Source organism: Seriola dumerili, unplaced genomic scaffold (assembly GCF_002260705.1).
Source record: "Seriola dumerili isolate Sdu_G_001 unplaced genomic scaffold, Sdu_1.0 BDQW01000531.1, whole genome shotgun sequence".
Taxonomy (NCBI): Eukaryota; Metazoa; Chordata; class Actinopteri; order Carangiformes; family Carangidae; genus Seriola; species Seriola dumerili.
This window is the reverse complement of record NW_019174786.1, coordinates 1,293,537-1,308,115: the sequence shown is the minus strand read 5'-3', so window position 1 is coordinate 1,308,115 and position 14,579 is coordinate 1,293,537. Positions and strand designations below refer to the sequence as shown.

Here is a 14,579-nt window from a genome sequence, read left to right as displayed (position 1 = left end):
AAGATTATTCTATTATGAGCCAAATGAAATCATGCTTCTATTTGCATCTCAGCTGAATTAAAAGTGAACTATCTAACACTTTTCTTTTTGTCAGTCTTTCTAGCTTTTTTCTATTTGATGACTTTCAATTTCTGTTGTTGGGTGAAGACTTTGTGTCTCTGTGATGTCAACTTTTTAGGAACTAAGAGAACAGCCTTACTTTTGTCGGATGACAGCGTGGGGGTTTTGAAAGGCTTTTACAAGCTTTAAGGGATGGAAAACAAAAGAGGAAGTAACCCTCCACTGATGTGGAAGCCTGTAAATCCACAATGACGCTGTGCAGCAACAATGACACTAAGCTAAAAATCTGTCCTGCTCACCGACACCATCTTGCCCTCGGAGGGCATGAAGGCGGGCCTGTTGCTGAGCCTCAGCTTGGTCTGCAGGGTGTTGAAGTTGATCTCCAGCTGGCATTTCTCCTGCACGCGGGGTGGCTTGTGGATGCGACGGTAGTCACGGAAATCCTCCAGCTTCTGCTGCATGGCGCGCATGGTCTGCTCCGCTGCACGGTTCTCCAGCCAGGGGATGGTGCGGCGGATCCATTCCAGCAGCTGGAGATGCCGGAGAGATGTGAGGATTATTCAAATGATTATTCAGAGAGTTTGGTTTGTTCTTGTCTTTATAACCTGTATAGAGGATTTTTCTTAAACCCTACTGTCCTCTCACTATCACTCTATATTTAGTATTTTCAAAATTACACAAGGATTACAACATTTTCTCTGTCAGTTGGCTGTTGACATTGATCTTTCTCGAGGTGCAGAAATGATTCAGTCAAGGGAAGGAAAATGAACAAATGTTGATAACTGATCGTTGAAATGTTTCAGTTATTTACAAATCCAGAAATCAAAAAAACTGCTTCACAAGCTGATATCACACCATCATAAAATTTAACTGTTTGTGTTCTTTGGCTATAAGTAAGACTGTATACTGTGTATGTATATTGCTCTCGGCTGCTCTTTTAAAGTTTCTGTTACTGTGACACTTTGGTCTTTCACTCATCATCACACTATTGATTTGCCTGCAGTGATTGAAGAGCCGTGTCGTTTAAAGTTAGTAGGAGGATCAGAAAGTTTAGAGAGAAGCTGTGAGTTTAACCTGAGGGAACATTAAAGTGTTGTTGCAGAGGAGGATGTGCAGTACAGACTGAGAGTGGGAGTATTTGGTTGCAGCTGTTTCTCACCTCGCTGGCCAGCTTCTCGTACTCCTCCATCAGTTTCTCATTCTCCTGGTTGACGGCCAGCACCTTGCAGATACGGTTGGCAGCTGTCTCAGCCTGAGAGAGAGAGAGGGTAGCAACATTTATTATAAAATTTACAATGCAGAATAGAAAAGAAAAGAAAAAATTCTAATATTTCTCACATTTATTCATTAAGACTGCTCTTGTATCATCAATTAGAAAGGGATTGCATATCAACATAAAAGATTAAACTCAAAGCAACAAGATCAAAATACCCCACAGTGGGATTAAAATATTAGACACTAAAAATATTAGTGTAAGAAATAAAAAAAATGAAATACTCTCTGACCTGCTCAGCACCGGCGAAGGCGTGGTAGAAGCAGGACACGTAGGTCATGATGGCCTTCTCATCAGGTTTGGGTGTGTTCACAATATCTGAGGGCAAAAAATATCAAGGATAATATTAAAATATTATAAGAAGTTTTTGAATGGCCATCCCTAATAAACTCAAATTATTATTATACCTAATTATATCTTATTATGTACAGTGGAGTGGTCTCAGGTCAGGACCTCACTGTACTTTTGTTAGTTTAGCTTTTAAAAAAGTATAAGTAAGAAATACAATGATTTAAAATCTATCTTTGTTTGTTTATTAATATAAGAATATAAATATAGAATGACACATAGCATAAAATAAAGAAGATTATGATTTACTGTTGTTTTTATGAATCATAGGAGATTTACCTATAAAATATCTCTGAGGTTCAATAGATGCTTTTAAAGTGATTTAATATGCATTCAGTTTTTTATGCAGATAAGTTCCAAGTAAGAAGGACCTCTCGTCCTTGTACCATCCTCTATCATGTACTGTGCTGCAGTGGAGGCTGTCAGTGTGTGTCAGTGCTAATACCACAGAGACGAGTCCCTCCAGAGGTTTTCTCAGTCTGATTGTTGTTTCAGGATTTTGTTTCAGCCTCACCTTCAGCGTCAAGCATCTTGGGGATGTCCAGGAACTTCTCAGCCACCTCGAAGGCAGTGTTCAGGTTACCAATGGGGTCATCCTACAGACACACACAGGTACTGTCAAACACGGCCACACAAGAATCACAACAACAGCTAATGTCACCATCCGCACTGAGAGGAAGGAAGCTGAGATTCACATACTGAACTGACAGCTCCAGAGAGATTTAACAAAGCAACATTTCAATCTTAAAAGATTTTTGGCAGCCAAACAATAAGCGCTGTTGTTGTTTGTTCCGTTGTTTTGAATCCAATACGTCAAAAAAATTTTACATGGCCGCTGTCATCTTTGCTATTCATCCACACAGAAAAGGAACACAATTCTGGACAAAACGAATGCTTTCCTTTTTGTAATATTTTTGTAAATTGTCAACTGGTATTGACATCTAATTAAAAAAAAACTCAATATGGGTTCAACAATAGAATGATATATTTCTTACACTATTAATACTGCGGATATGAACCACCATATTTAAAGTTGTGTTTCATATCTACAAAAGATTTGATATTGTGACATTAAGTGCTGCAAAATACTAGACTGCATATCTTGCAGAGATACAGTTAAGAGCACAAAACACAGTATTGAAATTAAAGACGAAAGAGCAACGAACAGATCGAAGATAGAAACTATATCAACACAGGAAGAGAAGAAGGCAGGACAGGGCACCTTTCTCAGTTTGGAGTAGTCAATGAGGTCAGGTCTGTGTCTGTGGATGAGGGCGCACAGAGCCAGGCCATCCTTCCAACTGAGCCACGAGAGGAGGAGGAGGAGGACAGAGACAGCAAACGTGAATAAAAAGTGTGAGAAACACCAGGAAAGAAGGTAAAGAAAGAGAAGAGGAAGTTCCAGAGAAGAAGCATGAAACAAAAGGATGAAGATAAATAAAAACAAGGAAAAGCAAAAAAGGTAGATAATAAACTAAGGAGGAAAGAGGAAGGCGGTAGGAATTATCCAAAAGTTAACACAGAGATGGAAACAGAGTTTAAAAAGAGAGGAAAGAAACTTGCTAAAACAAAAAGATAAATGGCTGCAGTTCCCTGGTAATGCCACAGTTCGGTGTTGTAGACCCACCTGATGTGGAAGTTCTGCACGTTGACGTTCCTGTAGGGGGCAGTCTTCCTCTGGCACCACAGCAGCAGACCCTCCTTAGCAGAGGTCTCTGCAAAGAGTAAGGGAGGGAGATGGTGAGCATTTTAGAAAGACATTTTATTCAAACACTGTTCTTAAACAAGGAAGAGAAGTCGTCTTTTTGAATCATGGCAAGTAGAGGAAGACTATGAGGGGGAGCAGCAGGATGAAAGAGATAGTGACAGGTTTAAACTAATGAACGAAGACGCATCAGAGGAAGAAGCGGGCAAGTTAAAGGGTGAAAAGTGGATATATGATGTACAGAAATCTTAAGAGATGGAAAATGGTTAAAGGAAGTCAGGTTTTTTTTCTGCTTACAATAAGCAACCTTTATTTTTCAAAGTCAAGCTAGTGCAGCTGGTGGTTTATAGATACTTTCCTTGGAATGATGCATTATGACAGGTTAGGAGGGGGTCGGTGGCAAAGGGAGTCAATGTATACCACAACAGAAGATATTGAAGAGCAGGAGCAATAAAAAGTGAGTGAAAGAAGACGACTTGAAGGTGAGGGTCGGAGGTATGAGGAAGGACGGTAAACAAGGTCTTAGGTCTTTATAAACAAGGATTTATTGTGAATTGACCTTCAGGGAAGTTCAGGGAAATTTAAAAGAAAATAATGTGATTTACTGCACACAAGTGTACAGTAAATCACACAGTGCAGTAAATAAACATCAGTAAACTCTGAGGGCATGCAAACCTCTCTGACCTGAGATGCTGTTCAAACATGTGACTGATGTATGAAACTCTATGTGTAAATAAGCCGAGTGTGTACAATATGAATGTGTTTTTGTGCACCAAGTATTCTGTGTTGTTTGTGATGTTGGTCCCTGAAGTATGAAATTTCTTGACTGTTACGCTACTTCAAGACATAAGAAGTCTTCAGTGTGCGTTTCTGAGTGTAAAAAAAAAAAAAAAAAAAAATCAAGTGAAAAATTGACTTTTTCCCCACGTTAGTGTGTGAAATTCTGACTGACACAGCATAGAGAAACTGGGCGTGTGTGTTGTGCTCATATGACAGACATGGGAATGATAGTTGGCCTCAGTGGTGTGTATCAAAAACTGCCTTCAGTCATAATCAAAAATGCTACGAATGCTCTCAATCTCGTGTCGACTAAATCTGATACCACCCTCTTATCTGTCTGTTAAATATGAACAACCAGCAAGCAGTTAGCTTAGCTTAGCATAAATCACCAAATTAAATTGAAGTCTTTTTAAGACCTTTTTAATACCACATAGAATACAATTTAATACCTGTTTCAATCGACACTCATTCTGAGACAATGAGCTTTGTAGCTACTGTAGCTCACAGTAATGACAGTGTTTGCTACAGGTCTGATGGTGCCAACTCGAACTCCACAAATAAAGGATTAAACCGCCTGTTGCAGCACAATCCGCTGTCAAAACAATCTTGCTTTAAGTTTATAAATATCTAGGTTCTCCTGACAGACTGCAATCGGACATTAAAACATTATATAAATAAAATTACTGCCATCAGCAGGCAAAGCCTTTTGGGAAACCTGAATTGAATGATTTTAAAGACTTTTCTAGACCTGCAGATACTCTGAAACTCACATAATCCACCTCCCAGCACCTCTATAATTCTGTACAAAAACCAAAGGACAAAATGATAAGTTTCACCTCGGCTTAGGTGCTGGGCTATTTCTTTAACCATACAACACAAAAAATATGCTGCATGTAACGCGCTGAAGTTGTTTTTAATGCGAAATGAATAGACTCATAAAAATTAGCGTTAGTTTATGTAAACACACACCTTCCACAGAGATGTCCTGGATGGCGAAACGCAGGATGATGGTCCAGATCATACCAAGGGTCATCTTCACGTTACCGTCAACAATTTCTGCAAAAACACACACACACACACACACACACACACACACACACACACACACACACACACACACACACGCAACCCATACAGAAGACCATTATTAATCACGGCAAAAAAGACTAAACAAAGACTAAAATCAGACCTTTCACTCATGACTCTCTCCGAGGTTAGAAGTTTAATTATATGCTGTTAGAAGGTATTGCTGTTGAGACAAATTGAATTTCACGCAGCCTGAAGGCTCAGAAGAAATCTTGACTGCAATTAAAGTGCAGAAAATTGAAGCCTCACAAAAATCCACTAACTGCTTTTGAAGTGCTGCGATGTGAATGTTGCACAAGCGAACCTCGCAGCATGTTTTCATGAACTCTCAGTCTGAACACTTTTTGCCCCGCTGAGCGTTTAGTCAGTTTAACCTCAGAGTCAAACAGATTCAGATGGTTATCACACAAAATCTGCACATGAAAAGATGATTTAAACAACAGCATAGAGCATTTACTATCATTATTGTTGTTTTTTACAATAACGTTTTTATATTTACAGTTCTCATAAGCTAAGGTATCCATCGTCTAACTTTAACATGTCCTTCATTTCCCTGTAAAAACATCTAATTCTATTCAGTAATAAATGTTTTAAAAGCTAATATCAGCCTTTACAGCGTGTTCTTATTCTATCAAGGACACAGTTTCCATAAAGTCAACAGATTTTATACAGTCATTTGATAAAGGATAGCTTCCAACATGTATTGTTACTTACTTACTAGTAAATTAAAATATTTTAGAATAAATCAGAAACACTTGTGTATTGCAGCCAATTCCCCATCTTTGTTCCCAGTTGGATGAACTGTCGTTTACTTTCCTGTCACTGCCAGCTCATCTGAATTCTCCTGACGCTGTAAACTTCACCAGCCATCTGGTGCTCAAAAATAGGTCCAAGAAAAGCAAATACTATGTGACGCTGTTATATTAATTAAAAGGAGAAGAAAAGGGGGTAGCAGAGGGAAGAAAATCATGTCAGGAAGGACAGGACTCACCCTCAGCACCAATAGACACCAGCTTGACCCCCTTGCTGCAGATGAAGTCCAGGGCTTTGTTCACGTTGGCGATCTTGTGGAAACGCATCTTGCCTTTGTCGGGTTTGGGCAGCCTCTCGCCTAAAAGGCAAAAAAACTTTAATAATCAATTCAAAAGAAGATAAACAGGACAGTCATTATTCAAAGCCTTCATATTTACATTTTCATCAGGGTTTTTGTCCTTCAGTACATTTACAGTGTCCTGGTTAAACTAAGGTTTCCAGATTAACAGCATTTCACAAGTGAGTTTGTACTAATTTCTATTTTCACCATCAAATGTTTTTTTTCCCCCAATAACTCGATCAAAATGATCCCCTAAAATGAATACAAGATGAATAAGGAATAAAATATGAAAAAAAAGACACTTCATGTTTCATTATGTCTTATGCAGTTGAGAAAACAGGATGATAACAGTGTATCGTCAACAATAGTTCAATTAGCAAACAAACCTGTATGTGTGTGTGTGTGTGTGTGTGTGTGTGTGTGTGTGTGTGTGTGTGTGTGTTGATGAGATCCACCTGAAATGACCTCCAGCAGCAGCATGAGTTTGAGGCCATTTCTGAAATCCTCTTCAATGTTCTCAATCTGTGTCCCAGCCTTCCTCAAGTGGGAGTTGCACCAAGCTGTGAAGGTCTGAGAGAGACAAGATGAAGAGGGGTTACACTGTCACCTATTTGACTGTGTGACAAATACACTCACAGTAACTGACAGGAAGCACCACAACTTTACCTACTACACACACACATACACACACACATAATGTATACACAGCTCAATGCTCCCCTTTTGAGAGCAGGGTCAAAACTGCTTAGCAAGGCCTGAACTGTCCACTTCCATTTGTGACCTTGTTATAACTGTGGCTGCTGACGGTGGGAGCGCACATACTCACTATGACATTTACGTCAGTCTGACAGCCACTGTTGATTCAACAGTCCTGAACAAGCTCAAACTGACTGCTGGTTTAGATGATCATTTAATTTAGTTTATTCATTGTCCTTTTGGAAAATCATTCTATGCATGTGGACTAATAAAAAAAGACTATAACATTACAAATGTCTTTTTGTTTTAAAAGTACAACACATATTCTCCTCATCAGCTGTAGCCTGGACTGTCACATTCACAAAGTATTCAGTGTAGAGTGTTGAGCAATTAATACAAGAACAAGAAATGCAAATGAATTACCAATCATATGTTCCAAGCATCTTCACCAGTACTATAAAGAGATACTCATGCAAATCCGTGTGTATTAAATTGCACACACCTTGGCACTTTGGTATAGTCTGCCCACGATAGATGAGTCACATAAAAATGGTTGACAATTAATTGTTTGTAATTGTTTGTCATTTATCGAGCAAAATGGCAAATGATTTGGTGCTTTTCTCCATTTCATGTCATTGTAAATTGAATATCTTTGGGGTTATGGACTGTTGGTTGGACAAAATATGATACTTGAGGATTTTAACTTGGGATCTGGGAAATTTTGACTGTCATTTTTCATTATATTCTGACATTATGAAAACCTATCAGCTAGTTCATCCAATAATAGAATGAACAGACTTAGCGATAGGAAAAATAAGTATTTGTTGCCGCCGTAATGTGTTCACTTGAAAATCATTTACTGTCTGGAGTTGGTTATTTTCCTTATCAGTTGTGAGTCTATTTGTGTAATGAGTCCAGGAAGGTACCTGCGGTAAAGTCCCATGTTTGGCCCCTCAGTGTTGTGTCGAGCATTTTGTAAGAGTAGGTGCTGCATCTTTGAAAAGCCGGAGATCTCATTTTAGAAACCAAACTGTTCATTAGGTGAGGGCGCTGTGCGTAATGGGCAGAAAGCAGACAGTGATGTAAATGGCTCTCAGCCACTGAGTGCTTGCTTTTCGTCTGTCTGGAAAATTGCCTAATGGCGTCAGTCATGCACGTCGGGGACAATTCAATTGGTTCCATCAGGCCATTCAATCAATCGCTGAATGGCATTTTGAGAGGCTTTCATGGTGTTTAGCTTCAAATGTGGATATGGGAGGTGTGTGTTGATCCTCAAGAGAGTGTGTGTGTGTGTGCGCGCGCGCGCGCGTGTGTATGTGTGTGTGGGTGTGTGTGTGTTTTAGGGCTACTACTGTAGAGCCAAAACTTTGCCAGGGTTTGGAGCATGTGTGGGTGTAGAAGCAGAATAAGTACATGAGCTGAATAACTAACTACAGATGATAGTGTGGGCGGAGTGAGGAGAGAGAGACTCAGCAGTGACAGAGAGAGAGAGAGAAAGATGTATAAATTAGCAATGAAAGAGGGTTTGTGCTCTGTAGGTGAGAGCATACATTTTACATTACAGCAGAGTAAACAAATCTAGAAATGAAAATGCACATGTCCATGAACAGTATGTGGGTGTATGTTAATAGCCATGTGTGCTTCTACGTCTGTTCCTGAGTGTGACTGTAGATCTACATGGGTGGACAGAGGAGGAGGAAAGCACCAGAGACAGACTGAGTGAAAGAAGAGAGAGAGTATAGAAATAGGAAAAGATGTTTGCACTTGACATTAGAGAAAACATTAACTCAATTAATCCATTCGTAGTTTTTTGGCAGAAAATCAATTAGAAACTACTTTGATAATCACTGAATCATCAAAAGGTATTATTCAAGCAGAAACACCCAACATCACCTAGTTTCTCAGTTCTGCTGATTTTCTGCTTTTCTCCTTCTCTGATATGAAGCTGAGCTTTATTAGAGGGTGATCGCTTTTTAGCACAGTATGTGCACATGCACATGCAAATAAATGTTGTGATGTACAGAACTGTACAAAAGTCTTAGGCACTTTAAATGTTTAGATTAATGATTAATTTGGAGGCAGAGGGAGGCGTCTGATTGATCCCAAATTCATTCTGCAGCGTGACAACAACCACAAACATACATCCTCTTCTCGTAAAGAACTACCCTCAGAGACAAGAAGAGTCCTAGCAGATGGTCTGACCTCTGCAGAGCCTTGATCTTAACATTATGGAGCCAGTCTGGGATCACATGAGGAGACACAGACAGCCGAAATATTCAGAACTGTGGTAAATTCTTCAAGATATTTGCAACAACCTACCTGCCCAGTGCCTTGAAAAACTGTGCACGTTTACCGAGGAGAACTGCTGCTATTGGGTGTTTTTTTTCCATTTCCTTCACTTTGTATGAAGTTAGCTGATAAATTGAAACTATTCATGCCATTCATTTTGAAAGCATCCTCACTTTACTTTTAGTCCCTAAAACTTTTGCATAGTACCATTACAGCAGCCATACGTGCTCCTCTGATTTTGTAATCTTCTCTCTCCCTCTTTGTAATAACATTTGAAGAGCAGCTTTTACTTGTGATACTTGGTGCATTTTTTATTTGATATTCATGTACTTTTACTTAAGTAAAATTGTGAGTGCGGGACATTTATTTATAATAAGGGTACTTTTATACTGTTGAATTGCTATTTTAATTTAAGTCAATGGTCCGAATGTTTCCCCATTGGCTAGTGATTAATGGAAACATGCTGACTTGCATTTTTTGGAGACTTTTGTACATTTGCTTAAAAGTTGCAAAACACTGGGACCTTCCTGTGAAGCATTATGAATTCAAGCTGAATTTAAAGGCCAAAGAAAGACACTTGAGGAAAGAGAGGCAGCGAAGTGAGAAGTGAGAGGAGTGACAGGAATGCCCAGGCCCTAGTGTAATTTGATGTACGGGTCTGGAGAGAAGAAGAGGCCGCCTGTCCAACCAAACGGGGTCCCAGCAGGTGCTTGTCTCCTTTGCCATGCATGACCAAATTTAGACAGACTCCTAATCCAGCACACACAGGCCACCGGGCCAAGTCGGAGAGGAAACAAGAAGGTGTGTGAAGGAGGAGGTAGAAGGCCGAAGGAGCAGGGAGGAGGAGGGAGGGGGCTAAATTAGGTAGAGGTGGAGGAGGAGGAGGAGGAGGGAAGACTGAAAAGTGGAGGGAGGGTGGAAGAGGGCAAGAAGAAGGAGGAGGAGGAGGCAGTAGAGGCTAAATCGGGTTGCTATGGGACACCACCGGACAGCTGAGAAGGCAGGATTCCTGAGGTGAACCGTAAGCGTCCAAGACGGAGAGAAAGAAGAGGAGGGGGATAAGAAGGGGAGGAAGGAATGGATTCAAATAAATGACGAGATATAAAATAATGAACTCGAGAAAGTGTGTGAAACATGAGGGGTGAAGCCTCGCCTACATCAAAGGAGAGCTCTTAGAAACTAAACTCGTGGTAATTGAAATCAAGGATTCACTTAACTTAATAAAGTTGGAGATACAAATGTAATCCCAAATTCATTAAATGCAAAGTCATTAACGGAGCGCAGCAGTATAAAAAACACAATTATCTGCCATACCTGTGATAGCAGTCAAAGGGTATTATTTCTATTCCCCTGCATCTGTAATGCTTTATTATCTCAACCCCTGGGTTTGTTTTAATGCCTGTGGTGGTCTACAGAGTCCACTGGCATGAAGTCACCCCCCATCCTGGCATCACCCCTCCTCCCTCCTCTCCTCTCTCCTCTGTCTGTCCACACCTGTCGGTCTGGTCTGGCTCAGCTCGGCCTGGGCCTCTTTACAGGTCCTTCTTGTAAAATGAGGTCACGGTAGCCCAGCTGAATGCCTGTCATAACTACGCCCTCCCAGGGGGAATCAGGGCTCCTGACCCTCAATACAGCTGACATGCACATACACACATGCTCCTACGCACACACACACACACGCACGCACGCACCATTTGAACTGGCTCAGAGCTCTTAATAATGTCAGCTAACTCGGCTGTCCATCAAAGAGCTGATGCAACCACAGCATTGCCTGGAGTTACTGCTATCGGCCTCAGAGGGGAAGACATGGGTAAGATACATCTCTGAACAGACCTGGTCAATATCTGCACTTCATATTTCATCTCAGCAAAGCCCTGATGTAGTTTGGAGTGTAGACACTAATATCTTAAGGTCAAAAAAACTGCTTATGTACAAAGGACATGCCCAAAAATGTATTTTTTCTCAAATAATTTGTAGTATTTTCAAGTATTAAAAAAATTGGTTTTGGTGATGATTTACTTAATGAGATCTTGATAAGTGGACAGCCTTAAATAAAGGGTAAATTCACAAGAGAAAATGTGGTAACATTTATTATTAATCATTATGTTAAAGAGAAGAGTTGAAGAGAAACAATCCAGATGACTGCTGGATATGTCCCAAAAAACACCATCTTGCAAAAAGGTAAGCAAAAAGTGAAGTACATTGTAGTTGTCTTTGGAAAATTATGAGCTGAATGATCAATTATCAACAGTTTCTTTGAATTTATCTGTCTATAAAAATGATGTCATGACTGAATTGTGGTAATCTGAAGCATAATGTGACACGTCCAAACTAAAATAATTCTCTGCTCTATTTTATTATGAATATGTCTTCTTGTAGCTTTGATCACGTCTTGTTCTTTTTGGGCTTTGATTAAGGTTTCAATATAAAGTCAAGGCTACCTGACATAGGAGACATAAACTAGGATATGTTGCATTTACCTGTGACATGACATGACATCTCTCCACAGAGCAGACACAAAATGCCTCCCACCGCTGATCTGACTGTCCTTCTGCTACAGTATGTTACAGGTATGTGCCTCTCACCCTCTATTGTGCGAATTCAACACATCATACACACACACAGACAGACAGACAGACAGACAGACAGACAGACAGACAGACAGACAGACAGACAAACACACACACTTTGAAACCACACTTCAGCCATGTCTGACCTGATAATCAGCCCAGAGTGAGTGTTACTCCAGCTATATCAAGGTGCTCTTTACACTTGTACAGCTCCATTTCTGTCTCAGACCATCCTTTGACAGAAATAAAACATCGGGCCTCACACTTCTGCTAATGAGATGAATAATTAGACTTTAATTTACACCTAACCTCTTTGAAATGTTCCCTCACTGGTGTCCAGTCTTTGTCCATAGAGGAGTGTGCAGATTTAATTACAAAAGTCTACAGTAGCTGATTTCACTAATTTGCACCTTCAATCAGAGACGGCTGATCTTATTAGGGGAATACGCTGCTGTAGTGTTTGTGTGGAATGAAAATACTGATCTGGCTTACAAGGAACACTGCCTGCACTTAATCCCTTAATCTCCGTACAGCTTTACGCTGAATCGGTCAAGATTTTGTGTATTTTTTACCCAATGACACAAAGCTACCGTACAGTAAAAATATATGAGGACTGTGATGCAAGAAATAATCAGAAGACATAGCTTTTAAAAACAGCTAACTCTGAACTGCATGAGCCAGAAATGCAGCTAAAAATCCATTATAATCCACTTTATGAAGCCTATGTTATTGTATAGAGGTGTCTTAAAGAATCATGGTGAACTAAGACAGGACACTTTTATTGGACCTTTGAACATCAAGCCCATAACCTCATTCTTTCAAGTCCAATTAAGTTTAAATAAAAGTCCTGATGTAGCATTTAAGATGCACAGGCAGGTATTCTATTTCATTCTCTTCGTTTTGTTTGTCTCTTTTGGTTTGTTTTTTCCCTTTGGTGTTGTTCTTTTAATACTATTTATTTTAACAATCAAAATATTGATAACAAATAACAAAACGAGTGGTACTTTTAAAGCTATTTCCATTTCTTAGAGAGTGCTTGAGAAAGAATGAAAATCTTAGTAAAAATGTTTAATTTACAAAAAAACATTAGAAAATCTGATAGAAATCTGTTTTGTCTGTCTCTACCCACTTCTTCTCACTTAACTATCATTTGTAATATCTGATACCTTAATATAACACAGGTATTTATGTCTCACTGCTGGTGTAAAAATAGTCTGCCTGCATGGCTGACATGGTTGACTCCATTCACACCTGTCCACTATAGCCACCTTTGCCACACACCTGTTCAGCAGACATGTCCTGGACTCACACACAGATCCACGCATGCCACATAAACAAATCACAGACCACTCACATGCACTCACAGCGAATACAATAATAGCCAGCACATAAAAACAGTGCTCTTTTGTTTATGAGGTCACTATGTTTGTGATGCACGAGGACGAACATATTCAAACTTGGACCAACTAAGATCCCAAATACATAAACACAAGAAAGTATTTTTAAAGGTTAATCTATTAACAAAGCTGTTTCATGTTAGATGACTGCAGTGAGTATGAATAATATCAAAATATAAACCTACTTTCAACACAAACTAAATACACTAATCTCCCAAACCTAAATCATCTAAGTTTACAGATGTAAAAACTGTCATTTTGAACCATCGCCACTTCAGTCCAGTCCACCTGTCTGACAGTAGTAAGTGTTTGCACAGAGAGGAGGATGTGCATCCTTCCCCCACAATAAAAAACCGGCAGCTCCCAGTGTCAACAAACCACAGGTCAATAGTTATTAAAAACTCAGACACAAAACACTACTGCTCTACTTGCTCATCTCAGTTACTGGATTTTTAAACAAGAATCAATTTCATCCCAAAAGGACCACATCCACATCCTTCATGAAACTATTCCAAATATGAATAGTGCTTATAGACACTGAAAGCAATTTCAAACTACAGTTTAACATTAACAAGACACACTGTAAGTCTCATTTTAAGTATTCATTCTCAGTGTAATTTACACTGTTGGCTGATACAACTTTCACATTGTCACTGGCCAAGTCTTAGTAGGACGCTATGACTGAATACAGCTGCCTGACAGTGTAAAAATGTAAAAAGCTGTCCGCATGCAACCGAGTGGAGGAGAAGCTCATTTGTCAGGACTGGTGGAGTAAAACTGCTCCACTGCTGAGCTCTACTCATATCAAACTCAAACATAAAAAAAAATAAATAAAAAATTGGAAATCAACATATTTGAGGCTTAACATTAGTGAAGTAGTATTTGATGTTCACATTGGAAAAAAAACAAAGATTTGCACAGATAAAAACCGTGTGGAAAACCAACCCTGTGACAGCACTTATGCAAGTCCTCAACCTTAACACTTCTGACAGATGTGAACAGTCACCCTTGAGCCATATCAGCTCTGAGTGGACAGACAACACTCACATCAGCACTTGTCATCTCAGAGCAAGTGTCAATGGTGCTGTATTTTTTTTTTTTCTTAGGTTCGCTATGTATGTGACTTTTCATACTCTGACCTAAACTGTTAATTTCACTATGCACCTAATTTATATAAAATCTACATGAACATGAACCAAAATATACATCCAAGGGAAGAAAACACAACTTTTTGATACTTGGTGCAACAGAGACCATACAACTACCGTGGTTTAAGACCAAG

General features: G+C 39.5%; 1 protein-coding gene across 1 annotated transcript in view; it reads right to left on the bottom strand.

Moving 5' to 3' along the window:
- Positions 1–14,579, bottom strand: part of actn3 (actinin alpha 3) — a 34,994-nt gene that overhangs the window by 7,987 nt on the left and 12,428 nt on the right. The window contains exons 2-10 of the mRNA XM_022764074.1: positions 6,801–6,915; positions 6,244–6,363; positions 5,136–5,222; positions 3,309–3,396; positions 2,904–2,982; positions 2,196–2,277; positions 1,566–1,651; positions 1,220–1,312; positions 360–590 (exon numbers count right to left, since the gene is read on the bottom strand). Coding sequence (XP_022619795.1) covers positions 360–590; positions 1,220–1,312; positions 1,566–1,651; positions 2,196–2,277; positions 2,904–2,982; positions 3,309–3,396; positions 5,136–5,222; positions 6,244–6,363; positions 6,801–6,915 — 981 coding nt within the window. The remainder of the gene's footprint in view (positions 1–359; positions 591–1,219; positions 1,313–1,565; positions 1,652–2,195; positions 2,278–2,903; positions 2,983–3,308; positions 3,397–5,135; positions 5,223–6,243; positions 6,364–6,800; positions 6,916–14,579) is intronic.